This window comes from Lissotriton helveticus, chromosome 1_1, assembly GCF_964261635.1.
Source record: "Lissotriton helveticus chromosome 1_1, aLisHel1.1, whole genome shotgun sequence".
Classification (NCBI taxonomy): Eukaryota; Metazoa; Chordata; class Amphibia; order Caudata; family Salamandridae; genus Lissotriton; species Lissotriton helveticus.
Window position 1 is genome coordinate 232,903,919 of NC_136057.1, and position 25,979 is coordinate 232,929,897.

The 25,979-nt window shown below is 45.9% G+C and overlaps 1 protein-coding gene across 1 annotated transcript in view; it reads right to left on the bottom strand.

The window, feature by feature from the left end:
* Window positions 1-25,979, bottom strand: part of FAM111A (FAM111 trypsin like peptidase A) — a 298,900-nt gene that overhangs the window by 169,405 nt on the left and 103,516 nt on the right. The window contains exon 3 of the mRNA XM_078665344.1: window positions 4,059-4,146. Within this exon, the coding sequence (XP_078521470.1) occupies window positions 4,059-4,118 (60 nt within the window). The 5' untranslated portion in view covers window positions 4,119-4,146. The remainder of the gene's footprint in view (window positions 1-4,058; window positions 4,147-25,979) is intronic.

Sequence of the window (25,979 nt, forward strand, 5' to 3'; positions counted from 1 at the left end):
GTGCGCTAGCATCCCCTAAGGAAGTAGCTATATCAGCCAGACTTAGGCTGATTCAGCTCAAAATTCTCCACTGAGTTTACATCTCAGGGACTAGGTTGCAATTGATGGGCCGCAGTGAGGATGGGCTCTGTAGGCGGGGATGTGGAGAGGTGGGGACATTCTTCCACATACTATGGGAGTGCCCAGTGCTCCAGGTTTATTGGCAATGGTTACATCGATGTATGCAAGAGGTGTGGGAGGTGGAGCTTCGAGTTGAGGCAAAGAGGTGCCTGCTGAATATTTGGGAGCCCACAGACCTGTCACCCCTTGGGAGGCTCTGGGCTACCCTGGGATTCGCAATTGCAAAGGGGAACATTGCTAGGCTATGGGGGGCAGTGGTGCCTCCGAAACTGGGCTCATGGAAAACGAACATGGGCTGGTGCATGTTCCAGGGGAAGACATGGGCTAGGACCTATCCCTTTACAACGGATGTTCAGCTGGTACACCCCTACCAGAGCTCTTCGATCCGCTACCGCTCGACTTGTAATAGTGCCCAGATTCAAGAGAGCCAGGATTGGAGGAAGATCATTCCGAGTGGCGGCTGCAAAGCTCTGGAACAGTCTGCCTGCTGACATTCGCCACACTTCACAGCTCCTTCCTTTTCGAAAACTAATAAAAACTTGGCTTTTTCCCTAGATTCCCCCCTCTCACCATTTATCTTTCTCCCACTGTTTTTTATCTTAGGAGTAAGCTACTCTAGCGCCAGGATGCCTGCCAGGCGACAGTTGCGCTCTATAAATGTTTTAAATAAAATAATAAATAAATAAATGTTGCCAGGGGGTGCCCCCGGAAATGGGCTAAGGTATGGTCGAAATGGAACGAATACAGGGGTCACATGTGCGAACCCCCCCAGATTACTCCGGTTGATGAGCCACTCGCATTGTTGACTGTTTAGGGATGAAATGCAATGATTATTCTAAAATGTACACAGCCTGTATGCTTTGACTTTCCTAAGGTACAACTGTAAGTACTGTATTGTCTGATTGTGATGACCACCACTGTTTTCTGAAACGTTAATAAACAGATTTAAAAAAAAAAGAGAATAGTGCCAGTGGTAAGGTGGCAGGCCCCGATGGGGTCCCAATTGATGTATTAAAATATAATATGGATTTTTAGGTACCTGTTTTATTTACATTTTTTAATGCAACAATTGATGGGGTGATACCTGCCACATGGGCGGAGAGTCTGATAGTCCCCATTTTTAAAAAGGGGGATAGAAGTAGTGCCAGTTGCTATCGCCCAATATGATTGACTCAACATCTAAAGTCATGGGCCGAATGTTGTTGGCCAGGCTAGAGCAATGGGTAAACTAAAAGAATATTCTATCTGTAGCTCAGTATGGCTTCAGACGTGGCGTTGGGACAGTTGAACAGTGCCTGAACCTGGAACTAATAATAGGAAAATATACCTTTGCAAGGGAGAGCTCCCTCCACATTTGCTTTGTGGATTTGTCAAGTGCATTTGACTTGGTGAATGATTCAAAGCTATGGGAGACACTTGGAGGGGTGGGTGCCCCGGAGGACATTATTAGTTTCTTATCTCAGATCTATGCTCAATTATCCGCAAAGATATGTTATGGAATACATGGGGAATGCACGAAGCACTTTAAAATTATTCGCGGAGTAAGACAGGGCTGTACTCTTGCCCCTCTTTTGTTTTCACTTTATATAAATGGTGTTGATATTTTATTACAGAATTTCGGGGCAAATGTCCCAATGATTGGTAAGTGGGCCACACCCCGGACCACACCCCTATTACTGTACGCTGATGACGCCGTCCTAATTTCTAGGACAGCAAACGGCCTACAGACTCTGATGGATAAATTTACAAGTTTTATGACGGAAAAAGACTTAAAAATCAACCTGAGTAAGACTTTGGTTATGTCCTGTGGTAAAAGCAATATTAAAACAAAATCACATTTTATTAACGGGACATTAATAGAGAGAACATTCCCATTTTCTTACTTAGGGATTCTTTTTAATAGTAAGGGTAATTGGAATACACACGTAACCCTATGCAAGTTGAAATTTGTGAAAATAGTGGAGGCTATTTTTAGATTCTCCCAAAAAATTGGTAATAAACCTGTTCGGGAGATTCTTAAATTGTAAGGAGCAAAGTGTATTACAGGGAGCTGTTACGGGGGGGGCCCTATGGGGTCAGACGGATATCTTGTTATTACAAATCCTTGAAAACAACTTTTCAAGATGCTTGCTAGCCGTCCCTGTCGGTACCCCTTCAATTATCTTGCATACAGGAACTGGAACCCGGTACATACACAATTCGATTAGTATGGCCGCTTTAAATTTGTGGCACCGTGTTTGGACTAGGGAAGAAACTAATTTCACAGGGATATTATTTTAGAGTGTTTGTCCCAACACCGATGCAAGAAAATACCCTGGTTAAGTTATATTACCGGTCTTCTAGAAGAATGCAATTTAACTGTGAATGATATTCAACCAGAAGATGCACAACATATTAGTAAGGTTGAATTAAAAAGGAGTTTCTTGAGTTTGAGGGCAGCCCCCTAAGGGATGAGGTTTCAAACTCTAAGAAAACTGTCACATCTTACCTTGAGGGACCAATTGATATGGGCTTACAACCATACCTCGTTTTTATAACTAACGTACAACATAGATTCTACCTAACCAGACTAAGGTTGAGCAATTTACATTATCTATTTGCTTTCCCTAAAAGGGGCAAGTGGTGCTCCATAGTTCCAAACTGTCCGTGTGACGGTAGGTACAAACAAAGCACCCTTCACTTTTTACTATTTTGTAATTTTTATACAGATATTAGGAAAATGTATCTCCGTCCAATTTTTAAGGTTAACAGCCTGTTCTCCTATAAAACCGCTTTTAATTATTTACGAAACTCTGAAAAAAATTCTGTCTGCAATGCAGTAATTTGTTATATAAAGTTGGCAATGAAACGAAGGAATGGACTTGTTTACTTAGAAAAATTGAATTATGAATTAATGTAAGCATACTAAAATAATGATCGAGCTTATTTTAATCATGTTAAAATGTTGTGTCTTCTGATATATTATTCAGATATATTTTCTTTTTAATTATAAATGAATTTTATTGTATAGTATGCTTTTGTGGACATTTTGTATGATCCGAATAAAGCTTGATTTGATTTGATTGTCAAAATCGACAGCGGCCATGAACTAAACTTTTGTCTATTGGATGTAAGTGCCTCAATGACAGTTCCTTTCAATGTACAGACATGACAATTAAGCCAATGGTCATTTCTAAATTTGACAGAGGTAATGTCTTCTGCCATCCTGACAGACAGATTACCATCCATCAAACTTGGAAACATGCCCTTATTCCGAAGGTAAAATCTTTGACTAGGTCAAGGCTTAGCTAGCCTTTAGTGCATTGTGGTCAGCTTCAACTTGCACCTAAGTTACTGTCCACTAGATACATAAAATGGTATGACAGTGTCTTGGTAGTTTTTAAATTAAAAACTTTAAAAGAAATCATATCTAGGTTTCCCCAAACTAGATTTTAACCATTTAAAGTCATTTTTTCATAAGAAATATTTCTTGATTTTTAGAACGTGGTTGTGATATTTTTATTGTGTTGGATTTTCACATTTTAATTTTCTTTGTTCTGCTCAACAATGTTTCCAAAAATTAAGCCTGTCTGCTCTTTGCCATAGCTACCAGGGAATGAATGCTGAGGTTTAATTATTGAAACTATGTTGACCCTACAGGCTTGTGGACTTATTACTTGTGTGTGGGGCGGGGTGTGAGGTGGATGGGAGGGTGGTCCCATATTTCCTAGCTGCAATCCACTTTCTTACACCAGGTAGCTGATAGGCTAGTGAACGTGTGACAAGGCTTTCTCTGCAATTTTGAAAGATTCTTTAAACACATATGAGGGGAAGGTTCTGTTGGAATGTGGGCTTATGGAATGTGGTTCAACTTCAAGTAGACTACAAAAGTGTTGCGTTGTCCTTACAGTCTCAAATTAACAGTGTGGATTCTGTAGTGAGACATACAATGCACTTACCGTATTCGGGCTAAAAAATTCTTTGATACTTCGGTTTTTGCTTGGTTTCTTTCCTTTCATGTTTGTTCAAGACTGTGTCCTTCTCTAGCTGCAAGAGGGAGAGGAAGATTTAAATGTATTGTCTATTGTCATATAGTGATGTAAATAGCACTGTTGTGACAAATCTGGAGAGGATTTCTGTGCAACTGAACGCAAAGCCCCCTTCATGCAATTTGCAAGCTTTCTATTCAAGGGTCAGCCATAGAACTTTACTATGGATGAGATCTGGCCGGCTCAACATGGTGCAGGAGCGCCTGCATTTCAGTGAAAAGACAAGAACGCACCTGGGGCCTCATTTATGAAAAGTGACGCATCGCTGCGAGAAAACAGCGATGCGTCACTTTTCATTGCGCACTCCTTGCGACCCCAATATTTACAATATGAAGCATCATTGCGCAAGGACTTACAGATACGTCAGTATTTCTGACGTATCTGTAAGCGCAAAAGTGACGCATTGCTGGAGTGTGTCACAAAAGTGACGCAATTCCAGCAATGCGTCCTTTCACATGGGGCAAGCCCCATGTGAAAGGGCCTGCGTCAGTCTTACGCCTGCTGAGAGGCAGGCGCAAGATTTTGACGCAACAGCGTCCTAAAAGTGACGCAGTGAAATCTCATAGATTTCACTGCGTCACTATTACGAGGCTTTTTGCGGGGGAACGCCCCCTCTGCATACATTATACCTGATGCAGGTATAATGTAGCGCAGGGCTTTACAAAGTGACGCATCTGCTTAGATGCGTCACTTTGTAAATAGTGAGCAACAGGAGGCATGTTTTACGCCGCCGATGCGTCACAAAAAGTGACGCACCGGCGGCGTAAATGTGACGCACCGGCGGCGTAAAAGTGACGCACGGCCTCATATATGAGGCCCCTGAAGTTTAGTATGGTGGGTTCCTTCCCTTTCCCTATTACGTAGCGCAGCAAGGTGGCTTGCTGCGTGATTTCTTCATAAAGATGAATTGTTGTGTAAAGCCAAAGGCAGCTTTAATGACTGACCAGTCTTCAACAAGAGAGGTGTGTTGGCAGCATTTCATGTAACTGGGGAGTCATCTGTTATCAAAGTACGTATCTTTACTGAATCATGCATCAATGCTGCAAGGGGTTCAATTAACAAAGCGTAAAATCAGTGACAACAGGCATACGTGATGGACTCATAATCACCAATATGTTACCAACCTCAATATTATTCACATTGAGCTTTGCAATTTGAATACAAGGAGGCTTTCAACATTGTGAGTTGGACATTTTTATTTTATTTCATTATTGTTTTGAAATTATCCTCTCCAGCTTAGAAGATTGAAAGCCTTTTCTACATCGAAAAGAATAACAGCCTGCGGTATCCTTAAAGTTGAAAATAAATTAGGACTTATAGTATAAAAAGGTTTATTTAGAAGACTAAAGCTCCCTGATACAAATACAGTCTGATTGATATAAATCAACATGGATGAATATCATAATATCAGATATGTTAAAACTTTGTTTAGCACAGTAATTTGAATTTAACAAAACTGATATGGTTACCGGTTTTAACTTAAGAAATCATTCCTCTATTTACAACACTGTTGAATACTACTACTACTAATGTAGGGGTTCATAATATAGAAATGACTTTATATCATTGCAAGTTGACTCCATATTCTCCAAAAACCTATGAAATAAGAAGCAGAGAGCCTCCTAATCTAATTTTGATAGAAGAATATGAGACAAAAAAATAGAATTTCTAGTAATGTATTCACATTAGAATCCACAGTGTAAGTACTTGAGAAGTGATTTTTCAGAATGTCATTAATCCTTTTTTTTATTTCAAAGTATTTTATTGAAGATTTGTATATATATACAGGACAGTAGTAGTGTGTGAGGGTGAATACAGACGCCTTGGGGGTTACATAAGGCATAGTGGCTCGTATGGCTTGAAGTAAGTCACAAACGCTCGAATTGCTGGTTGGCGAAAAATTGTTCAAGGTAACACTGTTGTACCCTCACTAAGAAGAAAGAGAGGAGTGAGGAAAGGAGGAGTAGAGGAAGGTAGGTGTGGGGGAGGGGAGACAGAGCATTATGATGTTTGTTGTTTCTCCGCGGTGAGCATCCAGTGCCAATTATTGGCTTCGGGGGGCAGAGTACGACGGCTTCTATGGGGGTTTGTTTGGACCCAAGTGTCTATCCAGCGAGCACACATTTCGCCCCTTGCTGTGAATCGTGTGCTCGACACCATTTCAATTCCCTTAACCTTACTATTCATATAACAAACTTTTTCTAAAACATAGCGTGTGCAAAGAAATGGCTTGCTCTTCTATTCCTTTGCAAAGTCAGAGCATGTTAGAAAAAGAAGTTCTCAGGGCCAAATGCGCCGACTCTAGATTGAAAGATTGAGAAACACAAATGTTCTGAGACATGGAATACCTTAAAACGAGGGGGGGGGGCAACAAGGTGGCCAATGGCAGATGAATATGTGAGCTCCCAGGCCCCAATAAATATCCAGAGGCATCCTGGGCCCAAAAGGGATCGACCCCTACAAACACTGCTAGGTACAGGCCCCCTCACTCATGGTGCGCCTGCTACCTCCAATAGTATCATCCTGCCGGCTGCAGGGGAGGTAGGTGCAGAGTACGGCCTGTGAGAACAGACACCAGTGCGGAGGAACCAAGATGACGTGAATGGCCGCAAGCATCTGTACACAGTGAGAACGGGGACAAGGGAGGAGTAAAGGAGTGAGTAGCGACAACTAGCTACAGGTGCTTCATGCTGCATGGCCTCCCGCAGAGCTGGCAGCAGAATAACGGAAGCACGAGACTCGGGCGGCAGCCAGGGCAGGGAGCCCAGTGGAGATGGAGCTATGAATGTCTGGAGCGGTGCCTGGATCAGCCTTGATTGGTGGAAATAGGAGGTGGGTGAGTGGTCATGTGTCCTGTTCTGGATTGGGTCCTCTTCATAGCACTGGCATGCATAACACTCTGCATAAAAGACAGCACCTGGCATAAGGCTATTAACTCATCTTTATTCATTTCTCATCTTTTGTACATGGCCTACTGATGTGGAGCTACTCTCCACACGTGCTCTTCTCTCTGCTTCCCTCAATGTAGCGAGAGGGAAAACTAGTACTTCCTGTCTCCACCCTGGAAACTCCTGGCATCTCACTTCTGTCTGGAACAGCTAGACCGCTAACCTACTTATATAATAATGTCCTTTCCTGGAGGGCATGATATCCTGGAGATCGCTGTCTGCACACTTTATTACCCTGCGGCCCTCCCTCCCTCACCCCCAGCCCAGATTAGATTGGCGTGCCTGTGCCACTTTTGATGACATTCCAGCTGGGGAATGGAAGATAAGGCCAGCATAAGACTACACCTAGAAACGCAGGCACTGCAAAGCCCTACGGGGGCCCACATCATGGAGACTACTGAAATTTCATACTCAGCAGTACAGACAAAACAGACTGTGTCTCACAGAAAGTTAACTTGCTCCGCATTAACCTCTGCAAAGTGGCAGTAAGAACCTTGGCCACTGAGAGGGACATAACAGCCTTGCAGGAGGAACTCCAGACCTTAAAGGCGATGGTTGGCTCACTTACATAGCTTTTCAGAAAGATGCGGGAGAGAATTAGAGACGCCGAGGGGTGGTCACGCTGCTGTAACTTTCGCTTTGTGAGGTTCTCTGAGGGGATTGAGGGGATGACCCCTGAAGTCTTTTGGGAACGCTGGCTCAAACACACCATAGAAGAAAACAAGTTACTTACCTGTAAATGTAGTTCTCCAGTATTGGAAGCTTTCATAGATTCACATACCTGAATCATTTCCCCGTCGTCGAGACGGGAGTCTCCGGTACATAAAAAAGCAATAGTTAGCAGTATAGCTAACTGAAAGAGGCCTAGGCCCATTTCCTTTTAGCAAACCCATAACCTTTGTTATGTAAAAACGGACCAAACTTTTCCCTTAGCCAATCAGAGGCACTCACCCTCTAGAACCCTCCTGAGAGAACCTTTTGCCCCTCAGATTTTCGGGCACTTGTGCTATTATACTTTGCATGCCAAATCCGAGGTGAGCCTCTCAGGGGAGGAGGGTGGGTGTATGTGAATCTGCGAAAGCTTCCAATACTGGAGAACTACAGTTACAGGTAAGTAACTTGTTTTATTACTCCAGTATTGGAGCTTTCATAGATTCACATACCTGAATCAGAATAGCGAGCAGTAAATTATAGCACATTTTGTTTTTGTCACCTTCTTTTCATCAATCAGCAACATATGACACTTGCACATAGTAGTACTCACATCAATCGACATATTGCTCCGCAATGACATATCCAATATCAATCAACAATAAAATGTGCTTTTCTTACCAAAGAAAGGAAGGAGGGATGTGAAAGAGTCTCACCGTTATCGGAAAAGGTTCCGCAGTACTGCTTGTCCCACTGCTACATCGCTTCTTGCATGAGCATCCAGGCAATAATGCCTGGTGGAGGTATGCGTATTCCTCCAGGTGGCTGCTCTGCAGATGTCCTGAATGGAGACGCCTGATAATAGAGCAGTTGAGGTTGACACCGCTCTTGCGGAATGCACACGAACACGTGCTGTCAATGGCTTTCCTGCTGCTTGATGACAGAACTGATGGCACTCAAGATCCATCATGCTATTCCTCGTTTTGCTAACGGGAAACCCTTCCTGGGGGCACTAAAAGCCACAAACAATTGTGTAGATTTTCTAAAAGGTCTTGTCCTTTGCAAATAAAATTTCAGGCAACGCTGGACATCCAGAGTGTGGAGAGTCCTTTCCGCCGCCGTCGATGGTTGAGGAATAAATCTTTTCAAGATTAAAGGCTCATTTAAATGGAAATCCAATGGTACTTTTGGAATAAATCTTGGATTCACTCTGCGGACTAATCAGTCGTCTTTGAATTGGAGAAACGGCTCTTGCGTCGTAAGGGCTTGTATTTCTCCCACCCTTCTGGCTGATGTTAGAGCTATTAATAGAGCCACCTTCCAGGATAGGAATTTCAGATCAGCCTTGTGTATTGGTTCAAATTGTGGTTTCATAAGTTGTGATAAGACAATGTTCAGTTGCCATAAAGGTGGTGGAGGCCTGATGGGTGGATAAATTCGAAACAACCCCTTCATGAATTGTTTCACAATTCTTTCTGACCACAGAGAAGGACGTGCTGAGCTACTCTGGTATCTTGAAATTGCCGCCAAATTCACTTTAATGGAGGCATGTGCTAATCCAGATTTCGCCATCTCTAGCAAATATGCCCGCAGAGGATGCAATTCATTCTCCTGACACCAGAAGCAGAAGCTTTTCCATTTCATCCTGTATGTCCTATCAGTGCTTTCCGCTCTTGCCTTTGCCAGGATTTCTCTGCATTCTGTTGGAATATTCAAATGATGAAATTCTCCGTAGTCAGGAGCCAGGCCGCTAATTGCAATGATGTCGGGTCTGGATGCCGCACTTGTCCCTTCTTCATAGTCAGTAGTGCTGGTATTGGCCGAAGACGTATTGGCTCGGTCTCTGATAAAAAGAGCAGCTCCGTGTACCAATGCTGCCTGGGCCAGCAAGGGGCTATCCGTATCATCCTGCATGGTTCTTTCTTCATTTTCGTGAGTATCCATGGCAGGAGGGGAATCGGCGGAAATGCGTAGGCAAAGACGCCTGACCATGCTATCGAAAACGCATTCCCCCAAGATCCCCTTTGGTGATGCCAGCTTGCAAAGAATCGGCATTTCCTCTTCTGGGCTGTGGCAAACAGATCCACCGTTGGTATTCCCCACTTGGCAAAGATGGTCATCAGTATGTCCTGATCTAGCTCCCACTTGTGACAGGTCGTCTTCTGCCTGCTGAGGGTGTCCGCTGTTGTCTTGTGATCCCCTGGAAGATGTACGGCCTTCAGAGTCACTCCGTGATCTATCGCCCATTTCCATATTTTCTGAGTTTCTCTTGATAGGGAGGGAGATCTTGTGCCTCCCTGTTTGTTTATGTAGTGCATTGCAGTTGTGTTGTCTGTCTGCACCAACACTGATCTCCCTTCTACTCTTGGCAGGAAGGCCAACAATGCTAATCCTATTCTCTTAATTCCAACAGGTTTATGTGAAGGTGTTGTTCTTGTTTGTTCCATCGGCCGCTGACCTGTAACTCCTGTAGGACTGCTCCCCATCCTTCGAGCGAGGCATCCGGGGTAACTACTAACGGAGCTGGTTCGGTCAGGTAGGAGAGACCCACGAGATGTTGTTTCTGCGAGTCCACCACTTTGCTGCCTGCAACATTGGATGCGTGATTTTTATCTTGTCCTCGAAGGATCCCTTTGCTGGGCACCACTGAAGGTCTAGTTCCTCTTTCCATACATGGTCAATGATCGGTATGGACCTGATTGATTTTTGGTAGGGCTCTTTAAAGTCATAAAGAAAACAGTCTGCTTGAGCTGTTTTCATTGGCAGCTGAAATCTTTTTGCAGCTCTCTCCATTAAGTTGTGGAATCCACCAATATCCACTGGTGGAGAATCCGCCGGTACTTGGGTGGGTGATGGTGGAGATGGAATTTGGTAGTCATTCCATTCTCTATGGGGCTCCGTTACCTCCCCTTCTTCCCGGTCATCGTCATCTGATGTAACAGGATCCTGTTGCTGCTGTACCTGAGGTGTTAGCGGAGCAGTGTCTAGAAGGCTCTCCCTACTGCGGACTGGAGTGGTCGGAATTGAACGAGGATGTGAAGGTGGAATGTCCTGAGAAACCCCTGAGGGAGGAAACCTCCTTTTATAATCCGCTAACATGGATTGTAAATTTATCAACATGGATGATGGCATTGCTACATGGAACATCCTTTACAACGCAACTTTTACCACGCAGTGCCTTTACGACGCAACTATTACAACGCATGTCATTACAACGCATTGCACTGAGGGGCGCTCTAGGATAGGGAATAGATTTAATTTACTATCCAACACCTTCCCTACTATCCATGGGGACTGGAGTTGCAATAGTAAATTCAACTATTCACTATCCAGCACCCCTTAGCGATATGCGTTGTAACAGCATGCGTTGTAAAAACTGCGATGTAAAGGCATGCCTTGTAATGCCAAACATCCCATTACTACCATCTGTTCCTGAGGCTCTTGTTGGTAGCAGTGGTATTTATTTATTTTATTTATTTAAAAGGTTTTATATAGTGCTACTGTACCCAGGAGTATCAGAGCGCTTTACAGACAGATAAACAAGATAAACATTAAGAAACAAAATTAAACAAAATTACAGAGTGAATAAAAACTAGCATGGGATAAGGCCTTTCAGTTAGACGAGGGAATTGAGGAAAGAGAGTAATTTTGCTTGGGGAAGTCACTGCTGGCATGATCTTCTTCTTGCTCTTTTCCGGAGTTTGTCTCGTCGACAAGCCCGTCGAAGAGATCGTCGTCGATACCACCGTCGACGAAGCTGTCGTCAGTGCAGTAGATCCATTCCACGCCGAAGACATAGTAATCGTCGTCGATGTTCTCGAGGACGACCTCATTGTCATCACTGTCGACGACGATCCCGTCATCAACACTGCCGTCGTCATCCTTACCGTCGTCGATAATATCGTCGACGCTGTCGTCGTCGACGCTCCCATCGTCGACACTCTCGCCGTCGACGCCTCCGTCGCCGCTGGCTCCAATACAATTAAAGGTAGCTGTTGTACCTTAGTCGTCGCCGTAGACGGTGATTCCGTCGTCGACGGTCCCGTCGGTGATGTCGATTTTTTCACCTTCTCCTCAGGAATACTAGAGGATGGCTTCTTGAATGATGTAGGAGCCGACGGTGATGTCTTTGAAGGCTCAGAAGAGGCTCTTTTAGATTCCTTTTCCTTTAAAGTGAGTCCTTTGCTCTCCTTTGGCTTTTTCTGAGGGGATTTTGAAGGACTACGCCCTGAAGACCCTTGGGTGGTCTTTTTTAGGGCCTTCTCAGGACGGTCCCCTTAGGAATGAGCCTGAGGAGATCTTGATCTTTTTAGAGATCTCCTGGAAGAAGAGGAGGATTCCTGGTCACTATCACTAGAAACCACCTCCTTTCTAGCCTTGACCTTCTGAAGCCAAATTAAAAGGCGTCCCTCGCGATCTCTAAGGGTCTTGCTAGAGAAGGTGCGACATACCTTGCAATCCTTTGCTTGGTGGTCCGGGTAAAGACAGTATATACAGTCTTCATGTGGGTCATCGGTGTAGAGTGTCTTTTTAGAGCAGGTGGCACAGGCTCTAAAAATACCCTTTTTCTCCTTTCCAGCCATTTTTAAGGATGTAGATGAGAAATAGATTACAAAGTTCTCAAATCTACAAGAAATAGACTGAAAATGAAGCTTCTATCCAGAGTTTGAGCAGAGCTCAAAGGAGACTCCCTAGCACAACGTGCCGGTAGAAAATCTGAGTGGCAAAAAGCTCTCTCAGGAGGGTTCTAGAGGGTGAGTGCCTCTGATTGGCTAAGGGAAAAGTTTGGTCCTTTTTTACATAACAAAGGTTATGGGCTGCAAAAGGGAAATGGGCTTAGGCCTCTTTCAGTTAGCTATACTGCTCACTATTGCTTTTTTATGTACCGGAGACTCCCGTCTCGACGACGGGGAAATGATTCAGGTATGTGAATCTATGAAAGCTCCAATACTGGAGTAACCAAATATACTGTATGAAGTGTTTGTAGTAAAGAGGGCTCACAGGTCTCTGGCCACCAGACCCCTGCCAGGCACACTGCCACAAACAATGAAAGCAAAACTACAGAGGCAGGGACATGATCCCACGAGTGGTGAGAGAGTAGGGAGACCTGAAATTTTATATCTTTGTCATAAGCATATTCCAGGACTGCACAAAGCAGGTAAATGCCTCTGAAAGTCATTTGCCACTTTCAAAAAGAAAATGAGGGCAATGGCACTATGCTACATGCTCCTATTTCCTGTGAAATTGAAGGATGTGAAGGGGGCAAAGCATACTTTTTTTTACCACAATGAGGAGGCATGGGACCGAGTGGAAACGCAGTGGGAGACATGCCCCCCGACCTTGACATGGGAAGATTCCTGCTCCTGGACCCAAAAGAGACACAGGTCTTGCCCAGCCAGTACACGCCTGCTCAAGGTTCGAAGGAGCACACAGATGGAATCACATGTGGTGTTCCGGCCTGATGGAACCCTGAGTATTGAAGATCGCTGGACGGAACGAGAGGAGGCCAGAGCACGGGTGGAGGTATTCGTAGTAACACAGACAATGGAATGTCAGGGGGGCATGACAACAGAAACACTAACAGATCCTGCACCAAAAGACTCCCGATGTTGCTGCAGGGCTTAATAGCGGATCAACGGCAGTAGTAGTCTGGGTGTTGGAGGCTCCTGGAAATATGCGCCCCCATCGTGATGAGTCCTGGTCGGTGAGGGAACTGTATTAATGTTTGGCCTGTGGATGTGGGCATTGAGTATAAAAACTGTATGGGTCCGCTTCCTGTCTCTCCTGCTCCGTTGGGGGAAGGGGTGGGCCTTGGGATCTGCTATGATCGAGGGATCCAAAAGAAGACTTAGAAAGCCCGCACCCATGACAGCTGGGATCAGAACAATGATCTGTGTTATTTTGGTATAAATATAAAGTTTGTTCTTTTTGCCGTTGCTGTCAGAGTATACCCAATAGAGTCCTGGGGGCACTTTTTTCTGGCTCCAATGGAGGGTCTTGGTGGAGAAGCGTGGCTCAGTGGTTAGAGGCGACAGACCCGGAAGCTGAGATCAGCCGTGGACCAGGGTTCGATTCCCCGCCTCGGCGGGTCTCGGGCTCATAAATTCCACGGACTCGATAATTCTCGTTCCGGTGCCTACTCAACTCACGGGGTCACACTCTGCGACTCTGGGCAATAGCTTGCTTAATCTCCACTACGGCCCATCGCGGCGGGATGCCTGGCTTTCACCTTGTGGACACCCTGCTGGGGTATCTCACAGGGGAATACCAGGACGGGTTCCCTAAGCAAGCGCCGAGATGCCTACGGGTAGTCGTGCGCTATACAAGAGCGTAATCATCATCATTTCTACCTGTTGGTGCTGAGATACTGGCTGCACATCAGCATTCTGGAGTTACATAGTTAGGAGCATGATACAAACCATTGTACACTACAATTTATGAAGGGGATGTTGATGCACACAGTCACAATAGATCAATCAATTAATCAGGGGTTTATTTAGCGCGCTACTCACCTGTGAGGGTCTCAAGGCGCTGGGGAGGGGGGGTGGCTCCGGATCAGTCGAAGAGCCAGGTCTTGATGTCCTTCCTGAACATGTGCAGGGTCGGGGAGCACCTGATGCTCACAGGGAGCTCGTTCCAGGTTTTGTCTGCGATGTAGGAGAAAACTCTCCCACTGGTTCCGTTTCTGTGGATGACCTCTGCCACGGTGAGGTCAGCGGAGCGGAGGTTCCTCTTGGTTACGTGGGAGGATACTCTCTCGTTGAGGTATTTAGGTCCGATGTTGTGGAGGGATTTGTAGGCGTGGGTGAGGAGTTTGAAGGTGACCATCTTCTCGACGGGGAGCCAATGGAGTTCTCGTAGGTGTTGGGTCATGTGCTCATGGCGCGGTGTCCCGAGGACAAGTCTGGCTGTGGCGTTCTGGACGATTAGGAGTTTGTGTAGAAGAATTTTGTTGATACCGGCTTAGAAAGCTTTGGCGTAGTCCAGTCTGCTGATGAGTGCGTGGGTGACGATCCTTCTGCAGTCCGGAAGATCTATTTGAGGGTCTTACGTAGGATGCGAAGGCAGTTGAAATTAGTGGAGGCGACGGCATTGATCTGGCGGTTCATAGAGAGGGAGGAGTCAAGGATGATGCCGAGGTTCCCGAGTGTAGTCTGTAGGGGTGGGTGGGCTCCCGAGGGTGGAGGGCCAAAATGTGTTGTTCCAGGCGGCGGTGCAGGGACCGAGGATGAAGACCTCGGTCTTCTCAGAGTTTAGCTTCAGGCAGCTGTCCTTCATCCAGGCTGCCACGACCTTCATTCCTTCCTGGAAACTGAGTCTTGTGTCTTAGGGATTCTTCGTGAGCGAGAGGACGAGCTGGGTGTCATTGGTGTAGGATACTATGCTGAGCCCATGCTGTCTGATGATGGTGACGAGGGGGGCCATGTAGATGTTGATGAGCGTGGGGCTGAGTGATGATCCCTGGGGTACTCCGCAGTTGATTTCTGTAGGTTTGGAGAGGAAGGGATGGAGTTGGATCCTCTGGGTTCTGCCCGAGAGGAAGGACTGGATCCAGTAGACTCCTTGTATTCCCACGTTGTACAGTCTGGCTGAGAGAGTGCGGTGTGAAATGGTGTCGAAGGCTGCGGAGAGGTCTAGAAGGATGAGGGCCGCAGTGTGTCCAGAGTAGCATGCGGATGTCTTCAATGGCAGCGAGGAGGGCGGTCTTGGTGCTGTGGTTGCGGTGGAATCCAGACTGGGAGGCGTGCAGGATGGAGTTCTCTTCTAGGGGCAAAGGGGAGGAGAGAGATGGGCCGGTTGGGTCGGCCGATGGTTTCTTGAGGAGGGGTTTTACCCCGCCCGTTTCCAGTCGTCTGGGCAGATGCCTGATCTGAGGGAAGTGTTGATGATGCGTCCTACTTTGGGTGCGAAGACCAGGACAGCCCTGTTGAAGATGTGCGGTGGGCATGGGTCTGTTGGGGCTCCTGAGTGGGTTTCCTTCATGGTCGCTGTGTTTGGCGGTAGCGGGATCCCAGGATGTGATGGTCGGCTTCTCGGCGGTGGTGGGTAGGGGGGTGGTGCTTATCGTTCATTCACTGAAGTTGTCGAAGAGGGCCTTGATCTTCAGATGGAAGTAGGAGCTGAGCTTGTCGCAGAGTTCCTGGGAAGGTGTGACGTCTGTGGCTTCGCAGGTGGGTTTTGCAAACTGCGGTATGACGTTGAACAGTTCCTTGGTGTTGGTCACGTTGGTCTGGACTTTGTCTCTTATGAAGGTCCGTTTGATGTCTCTTATGTGCAGGTGGTATTCCTTCAGGGTGCTCTTGTGGGCATTCCGTGCTATATGGGGAGACACAGCTAGTACTAGGAAGTGTTTGCCCGGAGGAGGGAGGTGGTGGAACGATTTTTATGGCCAACTATATCACAGTTGTATGAAGGGCATAGGGCTTTGTATAGGGGCAGTAAAGGTGAGGGGCCCGGGTAGAGGGGGAGGAGATAACCCTTGGGGGAAGCAGGAGAAGATCTGGAGAACACCCAACGTGATAAGATGATGGCCACAATTAATATAGTCACATGGAATGTACAGGGTCTGAATAGGTTTGTAAAGCAACATAGGGTGCAGTTATTCCTGAGAAGGCAGGCAGTCCGCATAGCAGTCCTACAAGTCTTTCACCTCTTGGATGGAGAGGTACAGACAGGGGCGTAACAAAGGTCCCCGCAGTCCCCGCGTGGCGTGGGGGGCCCGAGCTCCAGGGGCACCCTCAGCAGACAGTAGTCGCTGAATTGCTTTGAACGTTGCAGTTTAAAAAACATTTGTTTTATTTAACTATTCCTGTGTATGAGTACAGACTTAAATAAAACGTTTTTTAAGCTGCAACTCGAAATCATGCAGTAGAATACACCACCAGTAGGCATTGAGAGCAGGGTATGAGCACCGCGCTGGGACGTAGACGTAGTTGAAATGTTACGCGGATGCGCGCTCCAATCAAATAAATCAAATGCTGCGCAGCACGCAGCTGCGTGGTCTTCAGCCTCAGGGTGGGGCAGAGCTGGTCTGGAATGTTCTTGCGCAGTGTAAACTGAACGTGGGACGGACCGGGGGCACCGAGACGGTGAGTGAGGCCATAATTAAGATTGCATTCCTAGTTTCAAGGAGCTTTTTTGGCTACAATTGCAAAACATTCCCCACCAAATCATCCGCCTGTTGTGTGTGTCCTTGCTGCTTCTCTTCGACTTTGCTGCTCTTCACTCCTGGTCAGCCTTGCCACCAGGGCTGAGCCAGCTTCCCTGACACACTGCAAGGTTAATGGTTAATTAACAGTGTCAAAACAGAGATGTCTGCTCATGCCTCAACCCCCCTACCTCCCTTGAATCCGATCACTCGGGGCGTCTGCCACCAAAGAGCTGAGGGGAATGTACGTACACTACTTAACTGTCCACACTGTGCTGCCTGTCTGCACTTTCAGTATAGCCTAGTTATTGCTGTCTCCGCAATTCCTGCTGTGCACTCTGCACCACCACCTATGTGTAGGCTCTACCGTACTTGTCTGCATAAACAAATTCTGAACTGACAGCAACTATAGTGCTTAGGCGCTCGAATACTTTTTGGGCTCAGATACTTAAGGTTGACCTACTGGTTCTTGTTTTACCTACTACCAGTACTTCAAATTATTGTGGGTCAGTATTTCCTCGTTCCAGGCATTTCTCTCTCGAGGTGCACCTGCTTCCCAGGCAGATCCTTATTTTTCTACTCCCTCCCTTCATTCTATAAGAATACAATATCTGATGAATACATGATGGAAAACCCACAACAGTTTATTTCAAAAATGTTCTCAAACATACACCCATCATAGCACAGATAGACCCTGTCTCGGACAGGTGAGGGGCGTACCTTTAGGTCAAAGGTCAGCGATCTAAATATCAGTCAAGCCTATGTGTGTCAGGCGTGCAATGCCCATAGTGCTCAAAGGGCGCCCCTCTCCTTCCAGTCACACACACAGTCATTTTTTGACATGGCTTTATTTGTAAAAATAATAATAAAGAGAAACAAATAATTGAATAAATAAGTTAGCGATGGGGCCAGAGTCGTTTTTAAGAGCCCACCACCTGCATAGCTCTCAAATGTCAAGTTACTGAAAACCAAGCACTGCCTTTTTCACCACCCAACAGTTTTGTCTCTTGATTTCACTCACGCAGTTTCCTTTTCTCTTTCCCCATTTGTCACTGTTATGCCATCTTTTCTTTCTCCTTCTTTTGCCATTTGCTGCCTTTCTCTTGTTGACTCTGGATCTAAGTCTGGTGATACAAAGCAATTCCCATGCCCCAATATTGAGTCCAGGAGCCCACCTCATTCTACTTCCGATATAAATTAGGCACTGGTTTTTGAGCTGCTGTAGGCTGGCTGACTGGTCTGGCGTCCATCTTATTGCAGCCACAGCCGGGTAATTAACAGGTCTTTAAAAGACCATCTACTTTTTAATGAGGCTTTGGTTTTTTCCGCCACTTCTTAGAGCCCCTGCATCTCCACTCTGCCTATTGCTGGAAGAATTAGCCCCCCTCTCCCACAACATTTGTATTAGCCCCCTTCCCGGAAATGTAGCTCTAGTTGCGCCTCTGACACCTGTTGCTAACAGATGGACCAAAACCTGCAATTACAGTTGTGCTTTTGATGAAAGAAGACATTGTGTGGTAACTCACAAACCAAGGAGGAAGAGAGGGGCAAGCAACTGAAGGCAAGCAGCAGAATGGAGTGGAATGGGGCGAGCAACAGCATGGAGTTTGGCAACTGGTGCTGGCAAGCAATAACACAGCAAGCGGTGGCAAGCAACAGCAGCAAGGGGAGTCAAAGGCACATGGGTATGGAAGGGTGGAGAGTGCCACAGGAGGAAGACAGCCTTCAAAAACATGCACTCTTATGGAGTACTTCAACTGAAGGAAAAAAGAAGCTGCAATTCACAAGCAGTGGACGGATGCAAGTACTTGGTCATGCTTCAGAAGAGGGACAAATAAAGAAAGAGTAAGGGAAGCCGGCACATGCTGACCAAAGAGAAGTAAGCAAATCAGAATGACGATGAAGCCATCCAAAGGTAAGAGATGGGCAGGCTCTAGTCCCACTGTAGGTTAGCAAAATGCCTTGCGAGGGACAGCGCATGCACTGTATCAGGTCAGACCTAAAGAAGGGGGCAGAAACATGGCTGAGTTGCCACTGAAAATGAGAGCGCTTATTCTCTGAAACCCCTCTATATTAAATCATCAGGAATAGGATTTCAGAGTCCCTTCTTTTTATCATTGTAGTTTTTTTTCCCCAAATATCCTGACCTAGCTCTTTTCCCCCTTGGCTTGGTGTTCAATTTGTGATGTATATGGTAATTTGGTTCAAAGGCACAGTTGATTGGGAATGGGTATCACTCTACATTGTGCACAGTGCTGAGACTGCTATGAGTATTCAGTTATAACATCTGCAGTATTTCAAGTCCTGACCCTACAAGCTTCACAATGCTTAATTTACCCCCACATTTCTCCAAAAATAAGATGCCTGATACTAACCAAGCAATGTTTTGTGAAAGGCTGTACTCCTCGAATGTGGGCCACTTTTTATGGGATGCCCAGGCCAAGTTTTGGTCCCAATCAGACCATGCTCATACACTCAGCCTTCACACAGCCTTACACATCACCTCATTACTAAAATAAGGGCAGGATATTTTTGTCTTTTTTTGGATCAACTGCTCGTGAGCTCTGTGCCTCAGGTAATCTTCGAGCACCTTTGAGGTTCAAAAATGAGTTATTTGTATCCGAAGTAAACTTGGCCAGGTGCATCAAGTCAAATGCTCCTCAGCTCGCCTTCTTCCAGGTATGTTTCTTCCCGAACCTGAGCCTGCTCCTTTTATTCTTTACTTTCACTTCTCTCTCTGTTTATAAATTCGTTTTCCCCATCCCTGTTTTTTTTAAATCTTTTTTTCCTGTCTTTCCTCCATTATTTATCTTTCCTCCTTGTGTTTTTTCTCACGGGCTCCATTTTATGCAGTGCTCTTTTCTTCAGATTTCACTTGTTATTTCCAAAGGCTTGCTGCATGCGTATTTCTTTAGATTCAGGTTCATTTACACCCACTGATGCCTCTTCTCACTTGCCAAGGAGGTGTGGTTATGCTTTGGGTGTGCTGGACACTGCTGTCTGCTGCACGCCAGGAGCTTTTATTATTTGTCACATTTGCCCATATAAATTATATGCTTTCCCAGCATGGCTATATTGATGGGATCTTTGGGGTATACTTGTGGCTTACCAACATCTATAGTTCTTGTTTCTCGTTGTAGTATTGTGTGTGCCTCAATTAGCTTTGCACATAGCAAAGGAAATTATTTCCCTGAAAAGGATTGCCTGTAAAAGGTGTAATCAGCATGGGCCGCTGTGTATTATGTCACAATGGAGGTATCATTTTAATGACAATACCCATAGTTTACTATCTAAATTTGTAAAGTCTAGTGAATGAAAATTAAAAACCAAATTGAGGAGTAAAACATAAAGAGATCATAACAGATCAAATGTAATTACCATAGCTAGTGCTGCATCATGCACAGACAAGCCAACCTACTTTGTTCACCTGGTGGAGAAGAAATACACATTAGGAATGACACTAACAATGCCAATAGATCTGGCTTTAACATGTTAGCACATGCAAACACACGCCTACATAATTTCACACTTGTGTAAGCTTGTTTTTGCTCGTTTTCTCACTGTAAAGACAGAGCTATTGGCATTGCCAATACTTGTTTTTATTGGTATACTATTCCCTCACCAAACTCCCACTGTCCCCCCTCCATGTACTGTCCCCTTTCCTTTCAGCTATGAAGTTCTTTTTGTAATTTGCAAAGGGCCCAAGGACTAATGCAAATAAACCCTGATGATCCTCAGACAAAGTTATGAAGTCCTCCTACATACATTAGAAATCCGCAGCCTTGAATATGCACATGTCATCCTTGGGGTTTACTAGTGGTAAACAACTAACATTTAAATACACAAAGGCCCAAAATGAGAATGTTCCACTAATAAGCTTTGCAAATTGTAAATGACAAGGTTAACAGTGGATGGGACTGATCTTGCACTGGTCACTGGTTACCCTCAATAGAGCCAGGAATCTCTATCCCTGATGTTGTAGCTTCTTGTTCATGACCTGAAACCCCCCAAAGAAGGCAAATGCCTAGAATAGAGAACCCCAGAAGACAATGCCATGGTATTTGGCAGACAGATTGCTGTCTGAAGGTCACCACTGATTACTTCCCCTGTCCTTAGTGTGTGAAGTCTCAGGTGACCACATTGGCCTGATATCTGCATCACACGACATTGCGTACCTCAGGCTGTTAAGAACAGCAGAGACTGATCTTCCATCTGATGATGAGGTCTGGCGAAGAGGTCTTAAACAAGGAGAGGGACTGAAAGGGCTGTTTAACGGGGTCCAGCGTACGTGCCCAAATACTGAGAACAAAGAAAGGTATGCAGTTCCCCAAGGGAGATGGAACAATGTGAGTGGAGACAAATAGGAGGGGAATCCTCCTAAACGGAACTAGAGTTCTCACACACCCAGCAAGCTAGGTGTCATGCTTCATCATATGGACTCGCTCCTCGTCGGCTCGGGGGTGCAATACCCGACGGGCACCCATAAAGGGGCTCTTTAGCGGAGATCTTCTGTCTCTCCTGTATGGTGCCATGGGTGTGAGGGCCCTAGGGGTAAGTGTAGACGTGAGTGAGTGATTTCAAAAAAGAGAAATTTAATGGAGTGGTCATCCACCTTATTAAAAATACAAAGGAGAGGCTGCTCGCTGGCTCAATGGTCCAGGGGAGCAATACTCTGCTCTAAAATTGTGGTTGACATATTTCACACAGTGGGTTCCAAATGATTCTGTGCATTTCATCAGGACCTATAAAAGCTATCTACACACGGTGGTAAGGTGGATGAGTTCCTACCTAACACTATTCTTACGTGCGAGCACGTTGTCCCGCCAGATATAGTAGTAACCTAGACAGAGATGACAAAAGCAAACACAAATGGAAATGGTAATCTGTGTAAGTTATTGTGAAATCATCTTTACAGCCCCACAACAAGTAGTCCATCAATTGAATGCATAAGTGGAAATGCAATGCACTCATCATTACATGTAGTTTAAGAAAAGTAGAAAACACTGCACGACTGGTAGAGAACGTAATCAAAAAGGAAACTGAAACAAGTACGTTGTAAGATGCCTCACCTAACTAGGTGATGGCGCTGGCTTCTACGATATTCTCAGCAATTGACACCACAGTGTTGGGTGTCCTGTAAGTAGGGGAATAGAGCAGTTTAAAATGTCCTATAAAGCCACAGGACCCATCGCGACAGCGTGAAGAGCAAGTGTGTCTCCACTCAGAGAGAATGCGTGCCAGTAGCCCGCCCCCACCTTAGCTCAGTCAGTGTTAATCATTAGAGGTCATCAGTAAGCCTGACCCAAACTGATCGTCGAGAAAGCTAAACTGAATCTGGTTGGCGCGGTGAGCGGCCCCACAGAGCAAGTGTTCATCGGTTTACGCTCTGTCGGCCCCAACCAGGAACGGCAGTCCCAACAATACCCAAACAGACACACTAATTAGATCGCCCGGTGGAAGCGGGAGTGCCGAGCGTGAAAGTCCCTCAAGAGTAGGGACACACTTAAGTAAAACAACGCTCTGCCTCAAGAACACACACACACAGCCCAGCCTGTGCGCTCACCTGTCCTTAGTCGAACAAGTGCTGGAAATCTACCCATGGGCCAAGCCGAGAAACCGGAGCGGTTTTAACGTCGGCTTTGTAGGGATTAAATACACCGCTATTCTGGTAGCGCCGCCTAGTCAGCTGGTGCGATTTAGCGTGGCTTCGCGTCAAGTCACATGGTGCACACGACGTAGAGCCAACTATCTATTTGTCAGGGCAGCCCAGGGTACAACGGTCTTTAAGGAGATTAAACTGGCCGATACTTTTATATGGCAACTTAAGAGACATACAAACTGCAAAACACCAAGGTGTATTTACCTCATTGAATGTCGCTGTGAGAAAAAATACATAGGGATGACGATGAGACAAATTAAGTTACGAATAACTGAACACAAAAGTAACGTGAGATGTATGAAAACAACAACAAAGCTATACACACATTTCAGGGACCTCAACCACAAGGCAGAAACTTTAAAAGGGATGGTTCTTGAGTCGCACCACAAGATCACCCACCAAGCGCTCTTTAGGATTGAGCAGAGATGGGTGCACCGCCTTTCCACCGACACATGCGGCCTCAATATGAATGTACCCTGAACTGCCCTGACAAATAGATAGTTGGTATGTAGGGGTTTTTATTAGACACTAGCACCACATACTGCATCTTCTGGCATCATTTGCAATTTGTGCATACACCTTCTACTTTACCGAATCTCTTTGTCTCATGTATTCTTAATGATGGCTTGAATACAAATGGTTTACATTGGGTAAACCTTTGCGTTAACACCAAAACACACAAGATGATGGACGGAATGTTGCACAATGGCAACACATTCACCCCCAGTCACAGATCTGGGTTTAATCCATCGTTACGTTGCTCACCAAGCCACCCCAGTTCAGACATGGCCATATGCAAATCAGTCTTGACCCTGTGCCTCATGGGAACAGTCCAGACCGAACTGTCAAGCCATGTCTTCCCTGGACAGGAATCAAGCATCCTAGGACCGGTTTCTGGCTATCAGCCGTCATCAGCCAGGATAGCTTGACTCCAGTGGCGTAGTGAGCAAGGGACCCACGTCTGGGCATACCCTTCCCACATGGGGTGAACAGCAAAACACACAAGATGATGAACGGAATGTTGCACAATGGCAAAACATTCACCCCCAGTCACATATCTGGGTTTAATCCATTGTTATGTTGCTCACCAAGCCACCCCAGTTCAGACATGGCCATATGCAAATCAGTCTTGACCCTATGCCTCATGGGAACAGTCCAGACCGAACTGCCAAGCCAAGTCTTCCCTGGACTGGAATCAAGTATCCTAGGACCGGTTTCTGGCTATCAGCCGTCATCAGCCAGGATAGCTTGATTCCAGTTGCGTAATGAGCACGGGACCCACGTCTGGGCATACCCATCCCACATAGGGTGAACAGCAAAACACACAAGATGATGGACGGAATGTTGCACAATGGCAAAACATTCACTCCCAGTCAGTCACAGATCTGGGTTTAATCCATCGTTATTTTGCTTACCAAGCCACCCCAGTTCACACATGGTCATATGCAAATCAGTCTTGATCCTGTGCCTCATGGGAACAGTCCAGACCGAACTGCCAAGCCATGTCTTCTCTGGACCGGAATCAAGCATCCTAGGACCGGTTTCTGGCTATCAGCTGTCATCAGCCAGGATAGCTTGACTCCAGTGGCGTAGTGAGCACAGGACCCACGTCTAGGCATACCCTTCCCACATAGGGTGAACAGCAAAAAACACAAGATGATGGACGGAATGTTGCACAATGGCAAAACATTCACCCCCAGTCACAGATCTGGGTTTAATCCATCGTTATTTGGCTCACCAAGCCACCCCAGTTCAGACATGGCCATATACAAATCAGTCTTGACCCTGTGCCTCATGGGAACAGTCCAGACCGAACTGCCAAGCCATGTCTTCCCTGGACCGGAATCAAGCATCCTAGGACCAGTTTCTGGCTATCAGCTGTCATCAGCCAGGATAGTTTGACTCCTGTGGCGTAGTGAGCACGAACCCACGTCTGGGCATACCCTTCCCACATAGGGTGAACAGCAAAACACACAAGATGATGGACGGAATGTTGCACAATGGCAAAACATTAACCCCCAGTCACAGATCTGGGTTGCATCCGTCGTTATTTTGCTCACCAAGCCACCCCAGTTCAGACATGGCCATACATATGCAAATCAGTCTTGACCCTCTGCCTCATGGGAACAGTCCAGACCGAACTGCCAAGACATGTCTTCCCTGGACCGGAATCAAGCATCCTAGGACCGGTTTCTGGCTATCAGCTGTCATCAGCCAGGACAGCTTGACTCCAGTGGCGTAGTGAGTACGGAACTCACATCTGGGCACACCCTTCCCACATAGGGTGAAAAGCAAAAGACACAAGATGATGGACGGAATGTTGCACAATGGCAAAACATTCACCCCTAGTCACAGATCTGGGTTTAATCCATCGTTTTTTTGCTCACCAAGCCACCCCAGTTCAGACATGCCCATATTCAAATCAGTCTTGACCCTGGCATGGCTTGGCAGTTCGGTCTGGACTGTTCCTATGAGGCACATGGTCAAGACTGATTTGGATATGGCCAAGTCTGAACTGGGGTGGCCCAAAATTACCGGCACGTTTCGAGGCTGGTACGCCTCTTCGACCTGGACTTGGCAGAGGGGTCAAGAAATGAATACGGCAAAAACGAAGAGGGCAAAAGAGACTACTATAAATTTACTTACCGAACTTACTTACCGAACTGCTCATGGGACTACCAATACCAGCATGCTGCTGGAAGTGATGACGATGCCACGCCCACTTAGGGCGGTGTTTCATTCAAAGAAATAAAAGTAGGAATGAAACGAGCAGTGAGTGTTTTCTTGACCCCTCTGCCAAGTCCAGGAAGAAGAGGCGTACCAGCCTCGAAACGCGTCGACTATTGTGAAAGAATAATTGGAATGTGACATTGCGAGTGAAAGAGAGGCAACTAATACGAGAAGTGGGGAAAGCGCTGTGTGCCTTCTTAGAGCGCAGGGCTCTTTGGTGGATCATATATATATATATATATATATATATATATATATTACCTACTGGCGGTCGCCAGTAGGTATATATAGTTAGGATTTTTTCTCTATGGGTTTTTTGAAAATTCTATGTCTAATAACGTTGGCGTTTGTGGACGGAATTGGCTGAAATTTTCAGGAAAATGGCACATTTTGTTTCTGAGCAGCCCTTGAAAATTTGGGGGGGTTCGTCCAGTGGGGGCCGAGAAAAAAGGGGGGTCCCAAAACGTGTTTTTAACATTGAGTTTTCCATAGGGATTTTGGCCTCACTTTTAGCCCGAACGGCTGAATGGATTTGCACGAAACTTGGCAAAATTGTAGGGACTGGTAGCCCGATGTGCCTTTTGTAGGTCTCAATATATGTGCTCCAGTGGATTTTGAGAAATTAACGTTTAAAAAAAGATATATATCTGTAACAGCGGACCGGTTAGCGCTCTGGTTCGCGGACTTTTCGCGCA